At 46.0% G+C, this 22,295-nt stretch overlaps 1 protein-coding gene across 12 annotated transcripts in view; it reads right to left on the minus strand.

The window, feature by feature from the left end:
- PXK (PX domain containing serine/threonine kinase like) overlaps nt 1–22,027 on the minus strand; it is a 75,556-nt gene extending 53,529 nt beyond the window's left edge. For 2 of the 12 annotated variants that reach the window (XM_049715357.1, XM_033424692.2), the window contains exon 1: nt 21,655–22,013. In XM_049715357.1, the coding sequence (XP_049571314.1) occupies nt 21,655–21,756 (102 nt within the window). In that variant the 5' untranslated portion in view covers nt 21,757–22,013. Of the gene's footprint in view, nt 1–5,802; nt 5,822–8,296; nt 8,316–18,958; nt 18,981–21,654 lie in introns of those variants that run through there. The other 10 variants (XM_012532385.3, XM_012532384.3, XM_012532383.3 and 7 more) reach the window with 9 other exon arrangements.
- Nucleotides 22,028–22,295: the final 268 nt, after the last annotated feature.

Genomic DNA, 22,295 nt, shown 5'->3' on the forward strand with positions numbered 1-22,295 from the left:
TATGAGTCAGGTATTACTCATAGTCACTACTCAACAAGTCCTTATCAACACAGTACTCAACAAATCCTTTCTACTGAATTAATTCTGATTTAAATAGGTTATTTAGAAAATAAAGCCAAATAAGCATTGTTAACTTGGTAACTGAATTTTAAAATAGATCTTATTTTCACTACCATTCATTTCCATTTTGTTTATTATTTATTTATTCTTAATAAATTTACTTATTTTTATTTTTGGCTGTGTTGGGTCTTCATTGCTGCACACTGGCTCTAGGCACACGGGCTTCAGTAGTTGTGGCACGTGGGCTCAGTAATTGCGGCTCGTGGTCTCTAGAGCGCAGGCTCAGTAGCTGTGGCGCACGGGCTTAGTTGCTCCGCCGCATGAGGGATCTTCCCAGGCCAGGGCTCGAACCCGTTTCCCTTGCATTGGCAGGCGGATTCTTAACCACTGTGCCACCAGGGAAGCGCCCTCCATTCTGTTTAGTTTGCAAAGGTTGATAAAGTCCACATACGCAGGAATTTCTCCTGCTCTGGACTATGTTAAGAACGGTACATTCAACAATATCCACTCAAATTACGAGTGAATCAACTATGTACCTGGCACCCTGCTTAGCTGGTTACATGTGGGGTTATAAAATAAATATTTCAAAATTAACTTGTGTACTACGGCAAATCTCTTAAGCAATATGCCAGTGCAATTATTTCTGAATACACAGAGATAAAACACTAGAAATATCTGATATTCTTGTATTTGGGGATCAGTCTATTAGCTTTAAAATTTTCTTTTTTTCTCAGGGTTGTCTTACTGGCAAATTGTCTGGGCTTTTACATTCTTAGAGTAGAGCTAAAATCAGCACATATAATTGAGTACTTCCAAACAACTACACATAGACAAGCTGATGTCTAAGTCAGGGAGGAACTGTTACTTCTCAAAAATCACTTCAAGCATCCATTGCTTCACTATGATTTATAAGAGGAATAATATTAATTTTAAAAATTTCAGTTCAATGTTGAGCACTTGGTAGGTGCTAACACTGCTGTCCTGCTTTATATACTTTGAGTTTAAAGCTTAGACCTGTGTTTTACAAAGATGTTGCAGCCAATTGTAAACATCAATTAAGCACCTATCATGTTCCAATCCCTGTGTTTTGTTCATGCTGGGGGTATAATTCTAAACAGGAAAGGTACAGTATGACTCCATTCCTTCCCTCTGTATATGCACAGTTTAGGGAGTTGGGGGTTTTTTTGTGTTTTTTTTTAACTTGGCTATAATATGGCACACAATAATGTTGGGGAAAAGCATTTGGCAAGAGGGAAGCAGTAACTACAAGACGGTGCCTGGGCCCTGATGTCAGACTACAATATCCCAAACTGACATCCTAATTAATGTTTCTGCCGAGACACTCTTTATGTTTATATCAGTGTTTCTACAAAGAGGGTGGTTCTGCCCCAGAGGAGACCTGGCAATGTCTGGAGACATCTTTGGTTGTCACAGGATGCGGGAGTGCTATGGGCATCTGACAGCTAGAGGTCAGAGATGCTGATAAACACCTACGATGCACAGGACAGCCTTACAAGGAAGGACTGACTACCTGGCCCCAAACGTCAACAGTGCTGAGGTTGAGAAACCCAGTTCCAGGTGCATCGAGTAAAACAGGTCATTCCAGTCTATGGAGGCTGGGGATGCAGGGTGGTGGAGGGGTTACTTCTGTCATCATCTGCCCCCGGCTGCAGCTTACTGGTCCTCCACACACCACACCGTTGAGAATATGTGCACTCCCACCTAGAGGGCTTGCTTAATTACTGGTGGCCTCAAAAACCCCATTGTGTTTCTTCTGTAAAGACACACTAAGACACGTTAAGGCTCCAGTGTTGCCCTCAGGTCCCATCTGCCGTGTGGTTGCAGATACAGAAAGACAATGGGAAATAGGTACAGTGATTTTGCTCAGAAATACTTTCATTCCACTTGAATGGAGCAAGTTCATCCCTAACTACAAAACATTTTAATTTTTTTCGTTGGCTTGGTACCACCACCCAGCCTGACCAAAAGGAAATACTTTCACCTCAAATCTCCGATTTGTCAACTAAACATAGTACAGCTGTTCTACTGCTTGCAACCAGGCTGAAGCTCTGATTAAAGCAGAGAGAGGAGTGCCCTGGGGACCAGTAGAAACGCAACATTTGAAGTCAGGCTTCCACCTCCAGAGTCGGAGTCACCAGCCCAGAATCCTCCAGTGACTCATTCCCATCTTTGCCACCCTCTCTTGTGTGGAACAGAACCTGCAGTCTATGTAAGAGACAATCAACTACCAGGCACAGAAGGGAAAGCTAAGAGCCCTGTAGGGCGGCTCTGCGTCACACAGACCTATGCCGGCTGCCCATCCCTGCCATCTGCTGCCACGCGCCCAAAGGGCCTTCTTCCCGCTCCTCTTCACAACACCACACCCTTATCCTGGCGGAGCAGGGTGGGCATTTCGGCAAGTCAGGGTGGTTGGGACCGAAGTTGTTCAAAGTGGAAAGGCACTGGGACCACGTGATTTCTGACTTAAGTAAAGGAAGAGAAGAGAGAATTAGCGTAAAATAAGCACTGATCTTGTGCCAGGAACTTTCCTAGGCCCATTAACACTTCTCATCCAATCCTCACAGCTGCCTGGAGGGTAGATCTCAGCAAAATTAAGTGAGCTGTCCAGGGTTGCACAGCTAGGAAGCAGCTGACTGGGAACCGGAACCCCAGTCACTGATTCCTAGGACCCTCCAACCTGCCAGACATGGCTGGCAACCCCCAGGGACCTGGGGACGCCCTGAGCCTGGCTCTTTCTGCAGCCCTGAAAGATGGGGGTCCTCACCAGTCTGGGGAACTCGGGTGGACTCATCCTGAGAGTACAGGGGTAGAGACTGTCATTCCCACAACTGTTGATTAATGCTTCCAGTGCACGCCATTTCCCCAGTAAGCATCCTCACTGACATTTTGTATCTCCCGAGTTTCCAAAGAGATACTTAAGATTTCACTGCACTGTAGCTGGCGGGCATTCAAAGATGCCTCAGTGTGATGAGATTTTAGAAAAACTAGGGAGGAAAACTTATTTTGAATCGTTCTGGCCCCAAATTACTTTAGTGAGGGTACAAACACAGACCACTTGGAAAGAAATGTGTAAAAGAAGCTAAAGCCAAAACTTAAGCCAACCTCCAAACCCACCTAACCCACGGCATTCTTCTCTCTTCCCTTTTGGCACAGCTATCAGATTTACTGAGACTCAGAGTACAGAGAGACGGGGCAGCTGTCTGGAGGTATTTTTACCTGTCAGCGTTCCCACATCTCTACCTCTAAAGCAAAGGGTTTCAACCCTCCTACATTCTAGAATTACCCAGAGAACTTAAAAAAAAAACACACACAAAAAAAACAACAACCATGCTTTGACCCTACCTGCCAGAGATTCTGATTTAACTTGTCTGGGCCGAGGCACAGGCATTAGTAGGTCTTAAAAGTTCCCCAGGTGATTCTAATGTGCTGCCAGAGGCAAGAATCACGGTTCTAAAACCTCTTCAATAGGAAGCAGCTTCACACTACAAAAAGAAACACCCTGTCCTGAGAGGAAGGAAACCAGCGAACCAAGCACCCACCACAGCTCACAGCATCCTCTCCGCCTACCCTCAGCCCTCCTGGCCTCTGCGGCAGGCACTCTCCTTTCTTCTTCGGTGTAGGAGGTACCTAACCTGAGCCCTCTAGGGTTTCCCGAATGGTCCTACAGTGGTGGCCCCACTCACAAGATCTGCCAACGTCACCTTCAGGTGAACAAGGAAGAACAGTAACTCTCATTTGCAGCCAGGGAGGGGCACTGAGTCTCTGAAAGCATAAATGCCTTGACTGGAGAGCAGTGGCTCTGGGATAGGGGGCCAGATCTGTGCATCTCCAGCACCCACGAACCACACCACTCCCAGTTCACTGACAGACCTGCGTCCTCCCGGCACTTTCCCTTCATAGGGAGGCCCGCAGAGAAGGCTGAGCACAAGTGACCTTGCTAGACACCCAACACTATGCTACTTCCCCACGCAGGAACCTTCTAGGGCTCCCACTGGCCACGGGATAAAACCCAAACTCCTTAGCCTAGCTTCCATGCTCTTCCACCGCCTGCCTGAACTGTCCTAACCCTTTCTTTCCGCTTAATCCCTCCTCTACCTAGTCAGACCCTGCGTATCCTCAACACCCCTCACTCACTCCTCTCCCTTTGCTTTGCTACCTAATCAAAACCTGGGAAGGTCAGCTTTTTAACCATGTTACGGCTATCTTTGTCCCGTGTCTGCCTATGTGTGAGGGGTGGGGTGGGGGCCAGGTTTCCTCTCCAACTGAACTAAGTTCTTCAAGGGCTAGAACACATGTTTCTTCATATTCCAAATAGCACCCAGCACAAGGTCAAGCCAACGGGCTCAAGTGCAGCGAACGGTTGGTGATGGGTATTTGTTAACTGACCGCCTGCACCTTCGGGAAGGAGGCAGCATGTTGCTATCTTCATGTGCACCTATATGCAGGTAAAGTCTAACAGCACTCTCCGGAAAATCCCCACGGGTCTCCCACGCCCTCAGATTTTATAAAATCAATATTCAAACCTACGGTATCACACGGCACAAGAGCTGCGGCCTCTGGGCCAGTGGGCGGCACCACCCTGCTGGACGGCAAGCTTTCTGAGGAAATTCTCACGGTTGCAGGACTTCTGCTCAGCCCACTGGCCACCTGCCTGGCTGCTTACAATCCTTAATATTCCACTTAGAATTAATGATTACTCCTTGCTCTGCTGAATATTCATTACTTATCGTTGTTTCATCCACAGATTTTCAGGGATGGAACATGCCTTTGCTTTAATTGCTGTGCAAGTCAATAATGTACAAAACCTGCCCCCAAACGAATGAAAGTGTTAAGGGTTTTAAAAGGCATCTGAAGAATCACCGCTATCTTAACCTGAGTTTTGGCAACTCAGGTTAAGCTTTTATTTATTTATTTATTTTTATTTTTGGCTGTGTTGGGTCTTCGTTTCTGTGCGAGAGCTTTCTCCAGTTGCGGCAAGCAGGGGCCACTCTTCATCACGATGCGCAGTCTCTCTTGTTGCAGAGCGCAGGCTCCAGACGCGCAGGCTCAGTAGTTGTGGCTCACGGGCCTAGTTGCTCCGCGGCATGTGGGATCCTCCCAGACCAGGGCTCAAACCCGTGTCCCCTGCATCGGCAGGCAGATTCTCAACCACAGCGCCACCAGGGAAGCCCTCAGGTTGAGTTTTGAGCGAAGCCAAGTGTATCTCCTTTTCAACCAAAACTGACTGAATCACAGAACCCTGTGCTTTAACTTTATGCAAAACAAATTCTCTAGTTTCCACTCTGCGTTCACAGAAGGGGCAAGGAACACATCACAAACATGCTCTGATCCCCGCAGTGAGATTCAGCGGCTGTATTGCGCATGCCTCCTTCTCCAGGCCTTTTGAAGTCCACGCTCTCCTCTGTGGGACGGTCTCCTGCCCTGCCAGGGGAGCTGGCCTCCACGCTGACTTCAAAGACAGCCAATGTTCCAGCCAGAAGAAATACTGCAAAGCGGCACTCCAAAATCATTTGACCTGAGACACGACTACGGAATGCTTGAGGCATTTTAAACAGCAGTTTCTGTAGCATTCTATAGTACAGAGACCCCTAAATGATGCCAAAGCAATTACATAATTTGCTAAGATGGGAACCCATGAATTCCATCTTACGTCAAAGCAAAGAAAATAAACCCTGGAAAATCTGAGGCTCACTTAAATAGTAATTAAAAATGAAATACAACCTTCGCTTGTTCAATAATCCTCACATGTCTTGGGCCGACGCCGTGAAAGGGCAGAAACAGAGGCAGTGAACATAATCTCAGAGAACCACACCCGACAGGCCGACGCCCTGAAAGGGCAGAAACAGAGGCAGTGAACATAATCTCAGAGAACCACACCCGACATATTTAACTGGCTAGAAAAGACAAATACACAAACTCTCATCTGGCTGGCAATCAGGATTTTTATGTGGGTTCTGGTATCTAAGACGGCCAACTCCTCACCCTCACGCCCTGAGCTGGTTCCAACCTAAGTACCTGCCGGGACTGAAGTGCTCCTCTTCCTTGGGCTAATTCTCTATCTACCCCCGTTTGCCGCTGCCCGGGGACAGGCCACCCAGAGTCCTTTTGGAGCCCGCAGCAGGAGCTGGCCACTATGTGGAGATCTGCTACGATGTGTGCCCCTTCCCTGCGTCACAACCACAAGGCCCCAGGGAAAGGGCAATGGCTCTCTGCCACTTACTAGTTTTGTGACCTAATTCCTCTGAGCCTCAGTTTACTCATCTGCAAAACCATACCATTCCAACAGGGTTGTGGCGAGCGTTAGGCAGGGTCGTGTACTCAAAACTTCCAGCACAAAGGTTAGCTTTGTAACTTAGTTTTCTTTTCTGCCAAGAAAATAGTGAAGGCAAGGTGTCTGCAGGTGAATCAGCGCACACGAGACAGCAGCAGCACCAAGAGCACCGAGGAGAAAGAAGCAGCAGCCGTTTTCTCTGAACATGGGAAACAATGTCATCAGTCTCTGATTGCTAACAAGGAGTACCATCCTTCCAGCCTCTATCGTCCCAGCTTCTACGCCCAGTTTTAAAGGGGGCTAATTAAAAAGCCTCTCCCGCTAAGATAACTTGGATATCAGCAATGAGAGGATTGGACAAGCTATTTATGGTTTATCTACATAGTGGAAGAATACACTAGCCTTTAAAAGGATGTATTGGGACCTCCCTGGAGGTCCAATGGTTAAGACCTCACCTTCCAGTGCAGGGGATGAGGGTTCAAATCCTGACTGGGGAGCTAAGATCCCACATGCCTCACGATTTGTGCGACCAAAAAACCAAAACAAAAGCAATATTGTAACAAATTCAATAAAGACTTTAAAGGGACTTCCCTGGTGGCACAGTGGATGAAACTCCACGCTCCCAATGCATGGGGCCCAGGTTCGATCCCTGGTCAGGCAGCTGGATCCCACATGCATGCTGGGGCTGGGGGTTTGCATGCCACAACTAAGGAGCCAGCCTGCCACAACTAAGACCCGGAGCAGCCAAATAAATAAATAAATCTTAAAAAACAAAAAATGGTCCACATCAAAAAAAAATCTTAAAAAAAAAGGATGTATTAAAATGATTTTTCAATACTTGGGAAAAGGTATATATTATAATGTTAACTATTAAAAAAGGAGTAAAAATTCTGTGATAACATTGATAGGAAGAGGGAACTACACCAAATGTTAACAGTTGTTGTCTCCGGAGGTGAAATTATATGTGATTTAAATTCTCTTAGCTATTGTTTTCTATTTTTCACTTTATCCTCAATGAGCATATATTACATTTGCAATCAGGAAAAACAATTTTTTAAGAAGTTCCTTGGTTTGTCACACATGTAGTTTAAAACATGCTACTTTAAAATAAGGAATCCCCAGACTTCCCTAGTGGCGCAGTGATTAAGAATCCGCCAGCCAATACAGGGGACACGGGTTCGAGCCCTGGTCTGGGAAGATACCACATGCCGCAGAGCAACTAAGCCTGTGCGCCACAACTACTGAGCCTGCGTGCCACAACTACTGAGGCCTGCGCGCCTAGAGCCCGTGCTCCACAACAAGAGAAGCCACCGCAATGAGAAGCCCATGTACCGCAATGAAGAGTAGCCCCGCTCACCGCCACTAGAGAAAGCCCGCGCACAGCAACAAAGACCCAACCCAGCCAAAAATAAATAAATAAATAAATAAATAAAATTTTAATAAATAAAATAAGGAATCCTGAGTGATAAGGACTGAAATTATCTGAGCTTAGATAAGAGCACAGGATGTTAATGATAAATGCAAGCTAGCATCTTTTTTCCTTTGGCAAGGGATCTTTTGGTCATTTTACAACCCATCAGCACTTTTACTGTGCTGGGAAGACTGGAAAAACAGAAGATGAAAGTCAAATAAATGAACTCTTCTACTTGTATCAGGGATGCTAAAACATTTGGTGGGAAAAAAGCTTGAAACTATAAGTTGAAGTCAAGCTAGGGGAGTCCCTACTGGTTTCAATAATTTATAGTAGAACTGGCCACCATCTCTAAGGATAATGGAGAGCTGCCTACACATAAATCTATTCTACCTGGCCTAAAAATGTCACTGTGCTCTTTCCTGAGACACGAGTTCCAGTTTATAACTAACCACATACGTGACTATTCACACCATGCTGCCATTTATCTCTTCAGAGCTGAAGGTAATAATTGCTGTTTATGGAGCACTTACTCTACGCCTTCTGTTCCTCAGCTTATTCCATCTTCCAGCAATGTGTGGAGGTAGATATCACTATTCCTCTTTTATAAGAATCCCAAGGCTCAGAGAGGGTAGATGCCCTGAACAAGGACACTTAGCTAGTAAGTGCTGAGAACAGAGTCCACCCCAAGCCTGACTGACCCAGGGGCAGAGCAGTTCCTCGGTTCTATGGCCTTGGGCAGAACGCTTTCTCACCATCTACCCTCTCATTCTGAGGAACTGAGGTTGGCTGAACAGGCAGAACCAGTCCATCAAGTCAGGAAGAGGCTGGGAGAGAGTGGAGGCAAAGTAAGGAGAACCCGGGCCTGGGTGATCTGAGTTAATATGGGGCTCGCACAGCGCCTCCCAGCCCAGTCTCCTGACTTCAGTGCGCTGCATTTTGCAACCTAACCTCCTACTACATGTACACAGACTGTTGTCTACGTACATCTGGGCTGGATGTTACCTGGGCACTGCACAGAGACTGTGTACAAGTAAGAAAACTATTTTAAACAAGCCCCACTATGAACACTAGGTTTTGAAGAAGCAGAAAGAAGCATTTTTATATGAACATGCCTAAAGTGGACACAGATTTACAGAGTACTCAGCCATCTGAATGGCAGTTGCACCAAACCAGAACAGGGTCTTTGACTAGGCCGTGCTGTTTCTACACTACGTTCCTATTAACCTCTAACAACAGCTGCACAATGAACAGTGAACCTCTTTCCTGTGCTTTACTGTTAAAAACCACGGCGGCTCTGGATCTCAATGGTCACAAAGCCCCGCTGGATGCAGACTGAAAGGTTCTACTCTCTAGCTCAGCCTTCCCCAATCAGGTCAACGGTTTGAAGAAAATAATGACCTAAGGCTGTGAGGTCCAATATGGCAGCCACTATGCACATGTGGCCTGTGTGACTTAGGAACTGAATTTTAAATTTTATCAAATTTAAGTAGTCCAGTGGCTACAGTACCATTATAGACTACTTATTTGCAGATATAAACAGATACTTATGAAAATGCAAGCATACTAAGCATAGTGTTAAAACTTGCTTTTTCCCCATTTACTATAACGTGAATTTTTTCCATTTTAGTAACTGTGCCTCTGGACATTTTTAATGTCTACATCTGTGCTGTCCAGTATAGTAGCCACAAGCAGTGTGTGGCTACTGAGCACCTGAAACGAGGCTAATCCTGGAAAATACACACCAGATTTCAAAAGCTTCATATGACCAAGAGAATGTAAAATGCATTAATAATTTTTATATTGATTACATATAATCAGTGACAGTATTTCAGATATAGTGGGTTAAGTAGGCTATATTATTTACATTAATCCCACCTGTTTCTCTATACGTTTTTAATGTGGGCTACTAGAAAATTTTAATTTACACACATGGTTTGCGTTATACTTCCATTGGACAGCACTGCCCTAAGGCCTCCACTATATGTAATGAATTAACTCCACTCCTAGCAGCCAGAATGGAAGAACGAGAAAACAGTCCCCCAACTCCGTGTCTGGTTCTGCGGCTCAGGGAAGGACCGCTAACTTGTCCTTGGCTAGGCCTAGGCTATGTGGAGCCATCATACTGGTGTGGCCGTAATAACAGATCAGGTTGGCTATGGCTCCCGACTGGTATCTCTTTCATTCAAAGTCCACTAGCATCATACAAACCTTCGTTCTGCTGCCCCCAGTCCTATGGCCTGGGGCAAGTTACGTACCCTCTTGGCACTTTACTTTCTTCCAACGGAAAAATGGGAAAAATAACAAACTCAATTCACAGTGGTTATGAGAATCAAATGAGAATCTAGAAAAGTCTGGCAATTTCTTATAAAGTTAAATATTCACTTAGCATATGACTAAGCAATTCCATTCCTAGATATTTACCCAGGAGAAATGAAAGTGTGTCTACTTTCATTTCTCATATGTTCACAGCAGCTCTATTCATAATCAGCCCCAACCTGGAAACAACCCAAAAGTCTTCCAGCTGGTGAATGGATAACAAATTGTAGTACATTCATACAGTAGAATACTACTCAGCAATAAAAAGAAACATGCAACAGCATGGAGGAAGCTCAAAGCTTTATGCTAAGTGAAAGGAGCCAGACACAAGACTATATCCTACAAGATTCCATTTATATATGACATTCTAGAAAAGGTGAAACAATAGTAAGAGAACGCAGATCAGTAGTTGCCAGGGATCAGAGGAAAAGTACTGACTGCAAAGAGGACCAAGGAAATATTTGGAGTGATGAAAACGTTACACCGTGGTTACATTTACATTTGTCAAAACTTATCAAATAAGTAATGTAAAGCACTTAGCACAGGGAAGGGTATATAATAAGTGCTTAAACAATGTTAGCTGTTATCATGACAAGTATTATCTAAAACCAAACTTAGACTCATGATCTTCCTGGGAAGACCAGGTACCCCTTGCTTACCTTGTACTATTTCTCTAATCATTTCTAGTGCCTCTTTTTCCCTCCCGGCCCCTACCTAGCAGACTTTTCCTCTAATGTGCTCCTCCTTCTGTTTCTACCTTCTCTCCCTTCTGCCACTGACCTGAGATGTGGCCTTTCTAACTGCACTGCTTCGTTATCACTCTGGACTCTCTTCTCCCCTTCCCTCACCCTTTTTACTGAACCTCGAACACCACCAGCAAACTAAGCGTCCTAAAATACCACTTTCTGCCACATATATGCTCAAGCCACCTCACTGCTGTTCAGATCCCTTAGCCTGGCATCCAACGGGCCCCACAATTGGCTCTAGTCTCCCTTTTCCATCTTTTTTTTTTAAAATTAATTTATTTATTTTTGGCTGCACTGGGTCTTCGTTGCTGCACACGGGTTTTCTCTAGTTGTGGTGACCAGGGGCTACTCTTTGTTGTGGTGCACGGGCTTCTCACTGCAGTGGCTTTTCTTGTTGCGGAGCGTGGGCTCTAGGTGCGGGCTCAGTAGCTGTGGCTTGCAGGCTCTAGAGCACAGGCTCAGCAGTTGCGGCGCACGGGCTTAGTTGCTCCAGGGCGTGTGGAATCTTCCTGGACCAGGGCTCGAACCCATGTCCCCTGCATTGGCAGGCACATTCCCAACCACTGTGCCACCACGGAAGTCCCCCTTTTCCATCTTTTACTCCACACCAGAATCCTCCACAGTAAATCCTTGTGGGATGAATGAACAAATGAAGGCAGGGACCAAGTCTATCTTGCTTAGACCTACATCCCAAGTGCCTAGGATAGTGCCAGGAACACAGGGGCATACTCACAGCAGTATCAGCTGAATGAACTAATGACCTCCTGCAGCCTGCAAATGCATCCTGACCTCAGAGAACATAGCTGCTCATTCTTTAGTTTTTTTTAAACTGAGATCCTTATGGTGGATTAGTAAGAGTTTGGAACAAGATGAACAGTTAGGGGCTCTGGAAAGTGTTGCAGAATTTATGTGTTAAAGGCTACAAGGCTTCTGTTTCTATTTCTACTTAAAAAAAAAATCTGTCAATAAATAATTATTTAAATATTTTCTCCCTTTAACTCAAAACAGGCAAAGAGCCTCCAAGTGTGCATGCAAGAAGTACAGGAGGCACCACAGAGATCAGATGAGGGTGCTCAGCATTTAGGTGGTTTATCATGGTTTTGACCATTACATAGCTTTTAAAATTATTTTGTTCTTAGTCATATATGTTTTCATTTACACCCATAATGGACCATGACTAAAGGCAGGCTTAAGGAATGCCAATGGCAAAATATGAGTTAGTGAGAAATTAGTGAGAAATACAGGAAGTGCAAATCATATAAAAATGGTTATTCTGCAAATTGTCTGAAAAAGCCCTTTATCGGTGCCTTAAGTTTTATTCACCTTATCACAATTCTTACTGTCTGTAAGATTTCAAAAACCAGTATAATTCTGATCCCAAACATTAATATAATTTTCAAAAATGTTCTAATCTGAATAAAATATTTTTTAAATTTAAAATCACTTCCAGAGGAGGTTTTCACAATTCATTATTACTATGAAAAGAGTTTGCAGGGCTTCCCTGGTGGCACAGTGGTTGAGAGTCCGCCTGCCGATGCAGGGGACACGGGTTCGTGCCCCGGTCTGGGAAGATCCCACATGCTATGGAGCGGCTGGGCCCGTGAGCCATAGCTGCTGAGCCTGCGTGTCCGGAGCTTGTGCTCCGCAACGGGAGAGGCCACAAAGTGAGAGGCCCGCGTACCGCAAAAAAAAGAGTTTGCAAGTTAAAAAAGGCCTGGGGGGCTTCCCTGGTGGCGCAGTGGTTGGGGGTCCGCCTGCCGATGCGGGGGACGCGGGTTCGTGCCCCGGTCCGGGAGGATCCCACATGCCGCGGAGTGGCTGGGCCCGTGAGCCATGGCTGCTGAGCCTGCGTGTCCGGAGCCTGTGCTCCGCAGCGGGAGAGGCCACAACAGTGAGAGGCCCGCATACAGGAAAAAAAAAAAAAAGGGCCTGGGGAGGGATTTCCTTGGTGGCGCAGCAGATAAGACTCCATACTCCCAATGCAGGGGGCCCGGGTTTGATCCCCGGTCAGGAGACTAGATCCCAAATGCATGCCACAACTAAGAGTTCGCATGCCGCAACTAAGGAGCTGGCAAGCCACAACTAAGGAGCCCACCTGCTGCAACTAAGGAGACTGCCTGCCACAACAAAATAAATAAATAAATAATGAAAAAAATATATATATATATCAGTTAAAATGGCCTGGGACAACAGAAACTAACACAGCACTGTGAAGCAATTATACTCCAATAAAGATGTATTTAAAAAAAAAAGGCCTGGGGAGTGCTGATTTAGAACAAGTTCTCTGAAAGGCTCTGTTAAGCCTTTCTTAGTTCCCCCAGGAGGACGTGGGTGGAGCCACGCCCACTTTGCCCTCCCTGCTCCAGGGCAGACTGACACCTTCTTTCTTTTTTTTTAAATTTTATTGAAGTATAGTTGATTTACAATGTTGTGTTAATTTCTGCTGTACAGCAAAGTGACTCAGTCATACACATATATATTCTTTTTCATATTCTTTTCCATTATGGTTTATCACAAGATATTAAATATAGTTCCCTGTGCTATACAGTAGGACCTTGTTGTTTATCCATCCTATATATAATAGTTTACATCTACTAATCCCAAAGTCCCAATCCTTCCAGACTGGCACTTCTAATACCTTACTTCTTTGGTTTAGAGGTCTGCCACCTCTACCAGGATATAAGCTCCCTATTTCATTCATCTTTTTACTTTAATACACAGCACAGTGCTTGGCACGCAGAAGACTCTTCATAAATGCTCATTAATGTTCCCAACATCTTAGAGGCTTTCTGACACGGCAGAAACTGTGTGCTTCATTCATAGAGCAGACTACATCCAAGCCCAGGATATACACCCACAGCCTGACTGCACTCCTCTTAGGGGAAAGGAAGACAGCTGGGCCACATAGAATATAAATGCATTTCTCAGGAAGCAGCGTTCTGAAAGATGTCAGCTGTCCCCTACCCCCACAAATGTCAATTAGCATGGTCACTTGTCAGAGGAAGTGGCAGGAAAAAGAACAACGCAGAGGGTGATTTTATTTTTTCACTCCACTGCCAGAGGTCAAGTGGTGTGAACTGACATTGGGATTCCTTTGGCGATGAACAAAAGCTGGGATGTGAGGAGATGAAATGGGCACTGGCCAGGGGTCTCCTCCCTTCAGGCCTGGCCTACGGGAGCTCCTCTGCCAGGCCCGCAGCTGAGCCCGTGGCCTGCCCACTTGCCTCTTCCACCTCTTCTGCCACCTTTGAACACCAACAGCCAGCTCTGCTGCCAGGCAGGGGACCCTGTGCTATATCTCAGAGCCTGGCTGTCACAGCGTGTCCCTCCAGGGTAAAAGGGGAAAATGAGCAGGGGTGACAGGGCAGTGGGAGTGTTCTTTGAGATGTCACTGGGTTTTTTGCTATTTGTTAGCAGTCACAGTTGACAGTGAGACATACTTTTAAATAAATAATTTTCCTTTTTCCATTCAACACCTAAAAAGTACTAGTGCCTAAAAAGTTACTAGTGCTCTAGAAAATACAGAGGTAATAAACTACAACAAGAACAGTGAGATCTGTGTGCTGAGCTCTGTTCAGAACGCCCTATGTGTCTGAGCTCAGTTAATCCTCACAGCAGCCCTAGCATCCTCTTACTATCCCCACTTCACAGATGAAGAAACTGAGGCTGGAGAGATTAAGCAAGATCATTAAGGCACTGCCCCCTCCTCAAGTTATTTACAGTTTCACGTGTGTTGGAAAGGGAGGGTATAAATAGAAAACGGAATAAGAAATAATCGGTGTGTAAAATGCTTGCAACTTTCGGACAAATAAAACTGAATGGGAATTTCAGAGGAAGGAAATCACACTCAGCTTGGTAGGTAAGACGGTGGGTAGCAGTCCACAGGAAGGGTTTCCTGAGCTGCGCCTTGAATAAATGCATTCACTCAACAAACTCATGCATTCAACAATACTTACCGAATGCTTACTATCTATGTGGCAGGAACATGGTTTGAAACTGAATCAAAATAGCAATACATAGACATGAAAGGCCGGATTTCAGAGTTAAAAAAAAAAAAAAACACCTCAAAGAGAAAGGCATCCACATGGGCAGAACAAGAGGTCCATGTGGCCCTTTCCATCTAAGGACTGGGAAGGGGCAGAGGTGTGCCCTCCAAGTGCAGACCCACTTCTCCACCCTCAAAAGCCTGAGAGCGCCAAGAGCAGGGCCTCTCCCCACTGCACCCCTAGAGCTGACCACACTGCCCGGAAAGAACCGGAGCTCGAGAAGGACCCATGGGACAAATGAGCGCAAGGCTGCTATTGAGTGTGGTTATTTACCTGGTCACAGGCAGAGATGCCCAGAGCATGGCAATGGGCCCTCAGCCACTCCCTGTGCTCTGCTGGGTCAGTGGGTGCCATCGCACTGGCCAGACCCTTACCCTGACATTAGAGGTCTGATGTGAGCAGGCCCGCCTCGGGTTTCATTCCCCTCTGCTTCTGCAAAGAGCAAAGCCTGCAGGACTGAAGTCCCGGCCAAGAAATCACTTGTCCCCTGGGGAAGGGCAGGCTCAAAGGAAGGGTGGATGAACAACACTCCTTCCCTTTCACATCTCCAGGCAGTCCTCAGACATTTTTTGATTCAGGATTGTCCCATAGCAATCCTCCATTCATTCCCTCCTCCCAGCACCCCAAAAAAGCCTCAGCTCAATTAATGAGGAGAAATGGCCTGTTTCTGATGAGCCATGTCAAAGAAATGTGGGCAGCCTTGTCTGGATATCATAAACAGAAGTGCTGTGATAAGAGGCAGATCCGAGGCCCGGGCTTTCCAGCACAGCGCCCTTTGCCCTTCCCCTGTGCACTCTGTCTACTAAGTCACCTGGCATGCACACCTACATGCCCCAGGCAGGCTGTGACTGAGAGCAACTCTTCACATTAACAGGACATAATTTATCTACTGTTCTAGATACAGCTGACCCTTGAACAACAGGGCTTTGAACTGTGCAGGTCCACTTACACGGGGATTTTTTTCAGTAAATATGTACTGCGGTACTACACCACCCGTGGTTGGTTGAGTCCTCCAATACAGAGGGCTGGCTATAAAGTCACATGCAGATTTTCCACTGCAAGGAGGGCTGGTGCCCTAACCCCCGTGTAGTTCAAGGGTCAACTGCAGTGGGTTTTCTTAAAGTAGGCTGTATGTAGGAATTTCCTGGCTGTCCAATGGTTAGGACTCCAAGCTTTCATTGCCAAGGGCACGGGTTCCCTGGCCAGGGAACTAAGATCCCACAAGCCGTGGGGCGTGGCAAAAAAAAAAAAGTAAGGGTATATGTGGTAGTGCAGCACATTTTTTTAGATGCACATCTCTCACCAATTGAAATAAGTAACTCTCCAAGTTTACAGTTTTCAAGATTTTTCCAGTGATTCCAGCCTGAAGATCCACAGCCCAAGAGCAGGCTTCAGGTCAGTGAGGTTCTGAGAGGTCATATAAACGTGTGTATGACTGTTTATGGAGAATTTGTCCCTCTGACGAGATCCTTAAATGAGCTGGACCCAAAGAGCTAAAGGACTCAGAATATATCCCGAGGTTAGCATCCTGCAATGTTATAAAACTTTCCAGGGTGAGGGTTAAGGGGTTGGGGGCTTCTTTTCAGGGTAACAAAAATGTTCTAAAATTGAGTATAGCGACAGATATACAATTCTGTGAATATACTAAAAGCCATTGAGTTGTATACCACAAATGGGTAAACTGTACGGTATGTGAATTATATAAAGCTGTTACACAAACAACTTTCCAGGAAGACTCCTGTTACTCTGCAATGGATTCCCCAAGCTAACATTATGTTAATAAATACCTGTTAGCCACCAAAAGGTGACTACTGTATTATTTGAAGACAGCAGAATTCCCTTTTGCTTTCAACTGTACTCTTTTAGTAAGCAGGAAGAAACACGTGATATCTTGATGTTTAGCCAGAAATGGCCAAATTTACCTCAAATTTGGTGATCAGAAAGTCAGCCAGAGACAAAATGGCCAACCTGCATAGACTCTTCCCCCAGCTGAGGTCGGAGTATTTACCCAAGGTGAAGTACTTGTTCCTTAGTTCTGAGTCAAAAGTTTCAAACTGAAGAAACGGGGCCCCCTTCATCACCCTGAAGTAGAGGCACACCTTAATTTCCCCAAACCATGTGCATGTCACTCATGAAAAAAGTCACGGACAACGATGACTTCCAGGCTCAGGGGAGAACAACGGGAAAAGCCTATTGCTCTCCCTCCACAACGCCCCGCACTCTTCTGAGTTCTAAAACAACGTCTGGGTCCAGCTCTGCCCTTTTCAGGGTGGGACTGAAAGGAGCTTCATTTCATGTGAAGCTGCCCCGGCAACTGCTAGCACTACCTGCCTGCAGTGGAGAACAGAGGGTTTGTTTAACTTGCCCCAAATGAACCCATTTAGGCATCCAATCAACAACCTGTATTTTGAACAATCTCAAGACCACAACCCACAGGGAAGCTGTGTACACATGGGTGGCTGTTTCCACTATGCCCCCGGGGGAGCAAAGCAAATTATCTTTTCACATAAAATAAACCTTAGCCCCAGAATCCTGCATTTCCTTCTAGTAACTACAGCCAGTTTCTTATTTGTATTCCCACAACAAGAAACCTTTCTAGTGGGATACTCCTCGAAAGAGGTGATGTAGGAGAATTGAGTCCTCAGCACCTAAATGAAGCTGTGAAAAAATTGACTTCTTCAATAGGAAGAGAATGAAGAAGAGACTGACTACAAATTAACGAATTACCAGTCTCTAAGCTTCCAACTCAGTTTTCCAACTGCACCCATCGTGGGTTTCAAGGACAAGCAGAGAAAAATATATAACCAAGTGCAAGACCAGCAATTAGATTCCCAGAAAACCACTACTGTTTTCTTCTTACAATGTGTGCAAATGCTGCAAGTTAACTATCATCCTGTCTCTACGTGTCTAGGCACACATCTTCAAAAAAACTTTCAAAATATTCAGTATAAATTGGAATTTGAAAGAAATCTCCAAATAGCATCTCCAAAGGAAGCCGAGATGGATTCTGATATTGAGCACTGGATTGCCTTCAAACGTCAGGATCTCTAAGGCAACGACGTCTCCTGTTTTGGCATCCCATTTGAACAGGTATTCTAGTGATACGTGAATAGAGTTTAAAAGACTATTAAAAAAGGTGACTGATGAAGAGGCTGAAGCTCATTAAACCAAGCCACAAAAGGAACTTTAAAGTATCTGTGTTATGACAGGTAAAGAGTCTGGTTGACTTGTATACACCTTGGAAGACAGAAGATCTCAGAATCCCATAGAACAAAGCTCCATGAAAGCAGAAGCGGCTGAGTTCACCACCAGATCTCCAGCTTCCGCCTGGCACTCAACTAGGTGCTCAGTACATTTCTGGTGAAGGAATGAGTATTGTTGAATAAACAAACGGCAGGAATGCAGTTTCCAAAATCAAAGGCTCAAGGTGAGATCCATTTTCAGTAAAGATCTTAACATGAAATATTATCTTTTCCACAGACTTTTAAAATACTCTGTTATGCCTCAAATACCACTGAGATTATCTTTTGTTTCTCAAGAACAAAATGCACCAAACACAGAATCAATGGGCCCTGATTCAGATGAACCTCCGAGAACCTTTTTCCTTCCTAAAAAGGAGGAAATGGAGATTAAGAGCTATGGCACTACAGCACAGTCACCAGCAAAAACCAGATATGTGTATTTGATAACAACCTTCTCCAAAACTGGCAGCTTCCTCTGGTTTCTGTTTCAGCTAAGTAAGCATTTTTCTTCAGTCTACTGACTTTAAAAGTTTTCCCTTTTAGTCAAGAACTTACATATTTCCTTGTCTTCATTCTTAATGCTCCCAAAGTTTCCCACAATTTACCTGTGTGGCTTTTTACCAGAATCCCTTTTGTCAGGAAAATCCTTCCCTTTCCACGCCCCCCACCCTCCATTCCCCTTACTGAAAGCATCCCTAAATACCATCCTTTCTTATTTTATGGAAGCTTCATTTCCTTGCAGCAGAGGCCTGGTCTATTTCCTGAAGCTAAATTATTTGGGCTCCATAAAAGTCAAAATAAAATCATTCAAACCACATTCAGGCACAGAATCACCTACGAACCTGCACCTTCCGCCAGCTGCTTATCCCAATATGCCTTTCTGGTGGTGATCTTGTGTTCCCTTCATCCTTCTGGCACCTGTGTTTTCCAATCCACAGAATTTTCCCCTCCCATGTCCATAAATCCTAAATCATAGGTAACAAAAAATTTCCTGCTATAAATCCTGTTTCCCAAGACTAAACAACCTTGATAAATGAAAGCAACCATGGACAGAAATGCGCTTACTTGCAATAAAAACGCATTAATGTGTTTAATCCTTTGCATATATGGCGCCATAAAGTGAATAGATGGAAGAAGGAAGGAATGCACTTTACAAATACTTCATAAAGATTATTTCATTTGATCTTTGTAACAACTGTGGGTGACAGGCAGGGCAGGCATTTATTACTGCCATGTACAGATGACGAAACTAAACATCAGAAAAGGTTAAGTGACTTGCCCAACCAATGATATCACATGACTAGTATCAGCCCAAACCCATATTAAGGTCCTGCCTCTTCCAACCCAAAGGATGTCCACTATGTACCCTCTCTGTAGGTTTCTGTCCTACAGCCAAGGAGCAACTTCCTAGAGATTCGGCATTTGAAAGGGAGGACGGTCCTCTGACTTTGGGGATACCATCTTCCTTCAGCTAACAAGCCAGAAAGCCATCTTCAACCTTCCCAACAGAAAACAATGCCTTTTTCTTCTGTAGACCACTCTTAGCAACTACTTTCCAAAACAATTTCCAACAGTTCCTGTTCTAAAGGGGACTTACTCATTATGACACTAATAGTTCAAAAAGTTTGCATCACATATCATTTTCTCAATAAAGTTCAGGGCTGATGCAATACTTTTCACTCTTTGATTTTACAGCTAAAATGACAAGAACACAAAACAGTCAAAAATTATGCAAGACAATGCTGCATTTTTTTTACTCCACCACATCTGCCTCTATGTGTCTCCTGTGAGTCACTGTCTGTGTTCAGTCATCATTATAGGAACTGCCATTCTCTACCCTAAATTATTTTACTTTATTTCTTAAAGAAAATCTCTGCAATAAAAATGGAATCCTACTACATCTTTCACCACCTTGCTGCAGCACTCACCCTTTAACGCAGAACCTCAGATGTCATGTTGCTCCAATTTTTATCACTACCATTTTACACAAACAGAAAAAAAGACGAAGTAAGGTTATAATTCATTTACTTATTCATTCAAAAACACATGAAATCCTATCAGACGCCAGGAACTGGGACCCAAAAATGAACACAAAAGTGTTGCTCTTCTCGCAGCCTGGTGGAGACGTAAACTAAAGAAGTAAATACAGAATAAACTGATCAAGGTTAAGGTGGAGGTGAGCACATGGCTTGGGGCAGTGGCCATCATGAAATGCTTTCTGGAAGAAGTGGTTTGTGAGCATTTACAAGCTTCTCTCTCTGGACTTTCAGTACCAAATAAGCCTAAAAGACTCAACCCCACTCCTTTCTGTCCTATACGGTGCCTTCTCACAAGTCTGTAGAACAGGATTAAAGATATGCACAATGAAAGAAAATGTATGATCATTTTCCTAACTGGAAATGAACACTTTGAACAATCCAAGCCCTACAAAGCATGGCTGTCGGAAGAGGAAACTGAGGTTAAAAAAAGTCCCACTTTAATACAACAGAATAAAAGGTCTCTTTGAAGTCGCCAGAACAGCTTGAGCAGAAAGAGAAACAGAAGGCTATTGTGGGGCTTTAGCCTCCAGACGATGAACCCCAAACGCCCTGCAATGGTAAACAAACAAGCCTCTGAGCCAGAATCTGATGTGGGAACCTAACAAAACATTACAATTTAAGGAATCTCTCTCTCCCCATTCATCATTTCCCAAACAAAGTCCCACTGGCTGGCAGCTCCTGTTTTTTTGCTGGTTTCTGGGTTTATTACTTGTAAATTATATTGTGCTTTTCAAAAACAAGGTACAGGTAAATGAAAACAACCACGGTTTTAAAGACCCATAAAAGACCCTATATGTAACAGAAATCAACTCTGCCTGTGTTTACTATGAGGACCTACTACTCCTTTATGCTACTCCAGTGGATTTTAAACTCAAATGACTGCTACCACTGCCTGCTAAAGAGCAAGTTAGAGGAGGGAAGGAGCAATTTCAAACACCTGCCTCAGCAGGGGCCCAGACTGCCTCCCTCACCATCTCCCCGTGCCTCGGTCAAACAGCTGACCTGGAAATGGGGCTGCAGACCCCGGCCACAGCTATCCCAACAAGTAGGCTCTAAAGTCACACTTCCATTTGGCCTGGCACACCCTCAACCCCACCACCGAGATCCCCAGTCTAAAGGAGGGAAACTGGCCCCAAAGAGGAGGAGATGGCTGGCGGAGGGCAGAAACGGATGAGAGGGTCCTGAGTGGTCTCTTTACTCCGTCGGCCCGACGTGGGCCCGGGAATCCAACACCTCCCCCAACTCGGAGTCCCTTTCCAGGGCACCGCCGAGCCCCTCCCACTCCTTGGCCCAAGGGGCTGCGCTTCCCACCCTCAACCCCTCCGGACTTCAGCGACCGCTTGGGCCCCGGGGACCCTGGCCCAGGAACGACGCCACGCCAGAGCCGTCTCGGCCTGGGCCGCCGACCCCTGCCCCGGGCCCCGCCCGGCCGCCCGCAGCCCTCTCAGGGCCCGGGGCCGCCCCGCGCCGCCAGCCCGCCCGCCCGGTGGGCCGCGCACCGTGTGGGACTGCAGGCTCTGGCTCGCCTCGATGGCTGCTGTCAGCGGCACCGTGTCGTCCAGCAGGACCTTGCCGGCCGGCGGCTTCTCCATGAAGGCCATCCCGGAACGCCCGTCCACCACCGCCTCGGGACCAGGCGCAGGAACCAGAGGCGCCGACTCCCGTCGCCCGCCGGGATCCGCCGCCGCCGCCGCCGCCGCTGTCAACACGCGCCGCCCCACGCGCCGCCGCCGCCCGCCGGGTCCTCGGGGTCCTAGCGCCGATCTTCCCCCTCCGCCGCTGCTGTCAACACTGGCAACCCTCTGCCCCGCCGCCTCCCGCGGGTTCCTAGCGCCAAACTGTCGCAGTCACCGCTGCCCTGGACCCGCGCCTCCACGTGGCCGCACCGCAGGCCCGGTACCCTTAGCACCGGGCCTCAGATCTCGGGGCAATTCACCCTAAGCCATCATCACCTCCAGAGGTCCTCAGAGCCGAAAACACCGCGTCTGGGGCCCTACGGTCAGGAACCCTGCGGTCGGGAACCCTCAGGCGCAAAGATCCCAAGCCTCTCGCTGATGGGCTTTTCGCATTAGGCCCTCAGAAGCTGGACTCTCAGTCTCGAGACCTTTACAACTGGACTTTTCCCACTCAGGCCTCCCAG

The sequence above is a fragment of the Orcinus orca genome, chromosome 10 (genome assembly GCF_937001465.1).
Source record: "Orcinus orca chromosome 10, mOrcOrc1.1, whole genome shotgun sequence".
NCBI classification, from domain to species: Eukaryota; Metazoa; Chordata; class Mammalia; order Artiodactyla; family Delphinidae; genus Orcinus; species Orcinus orca.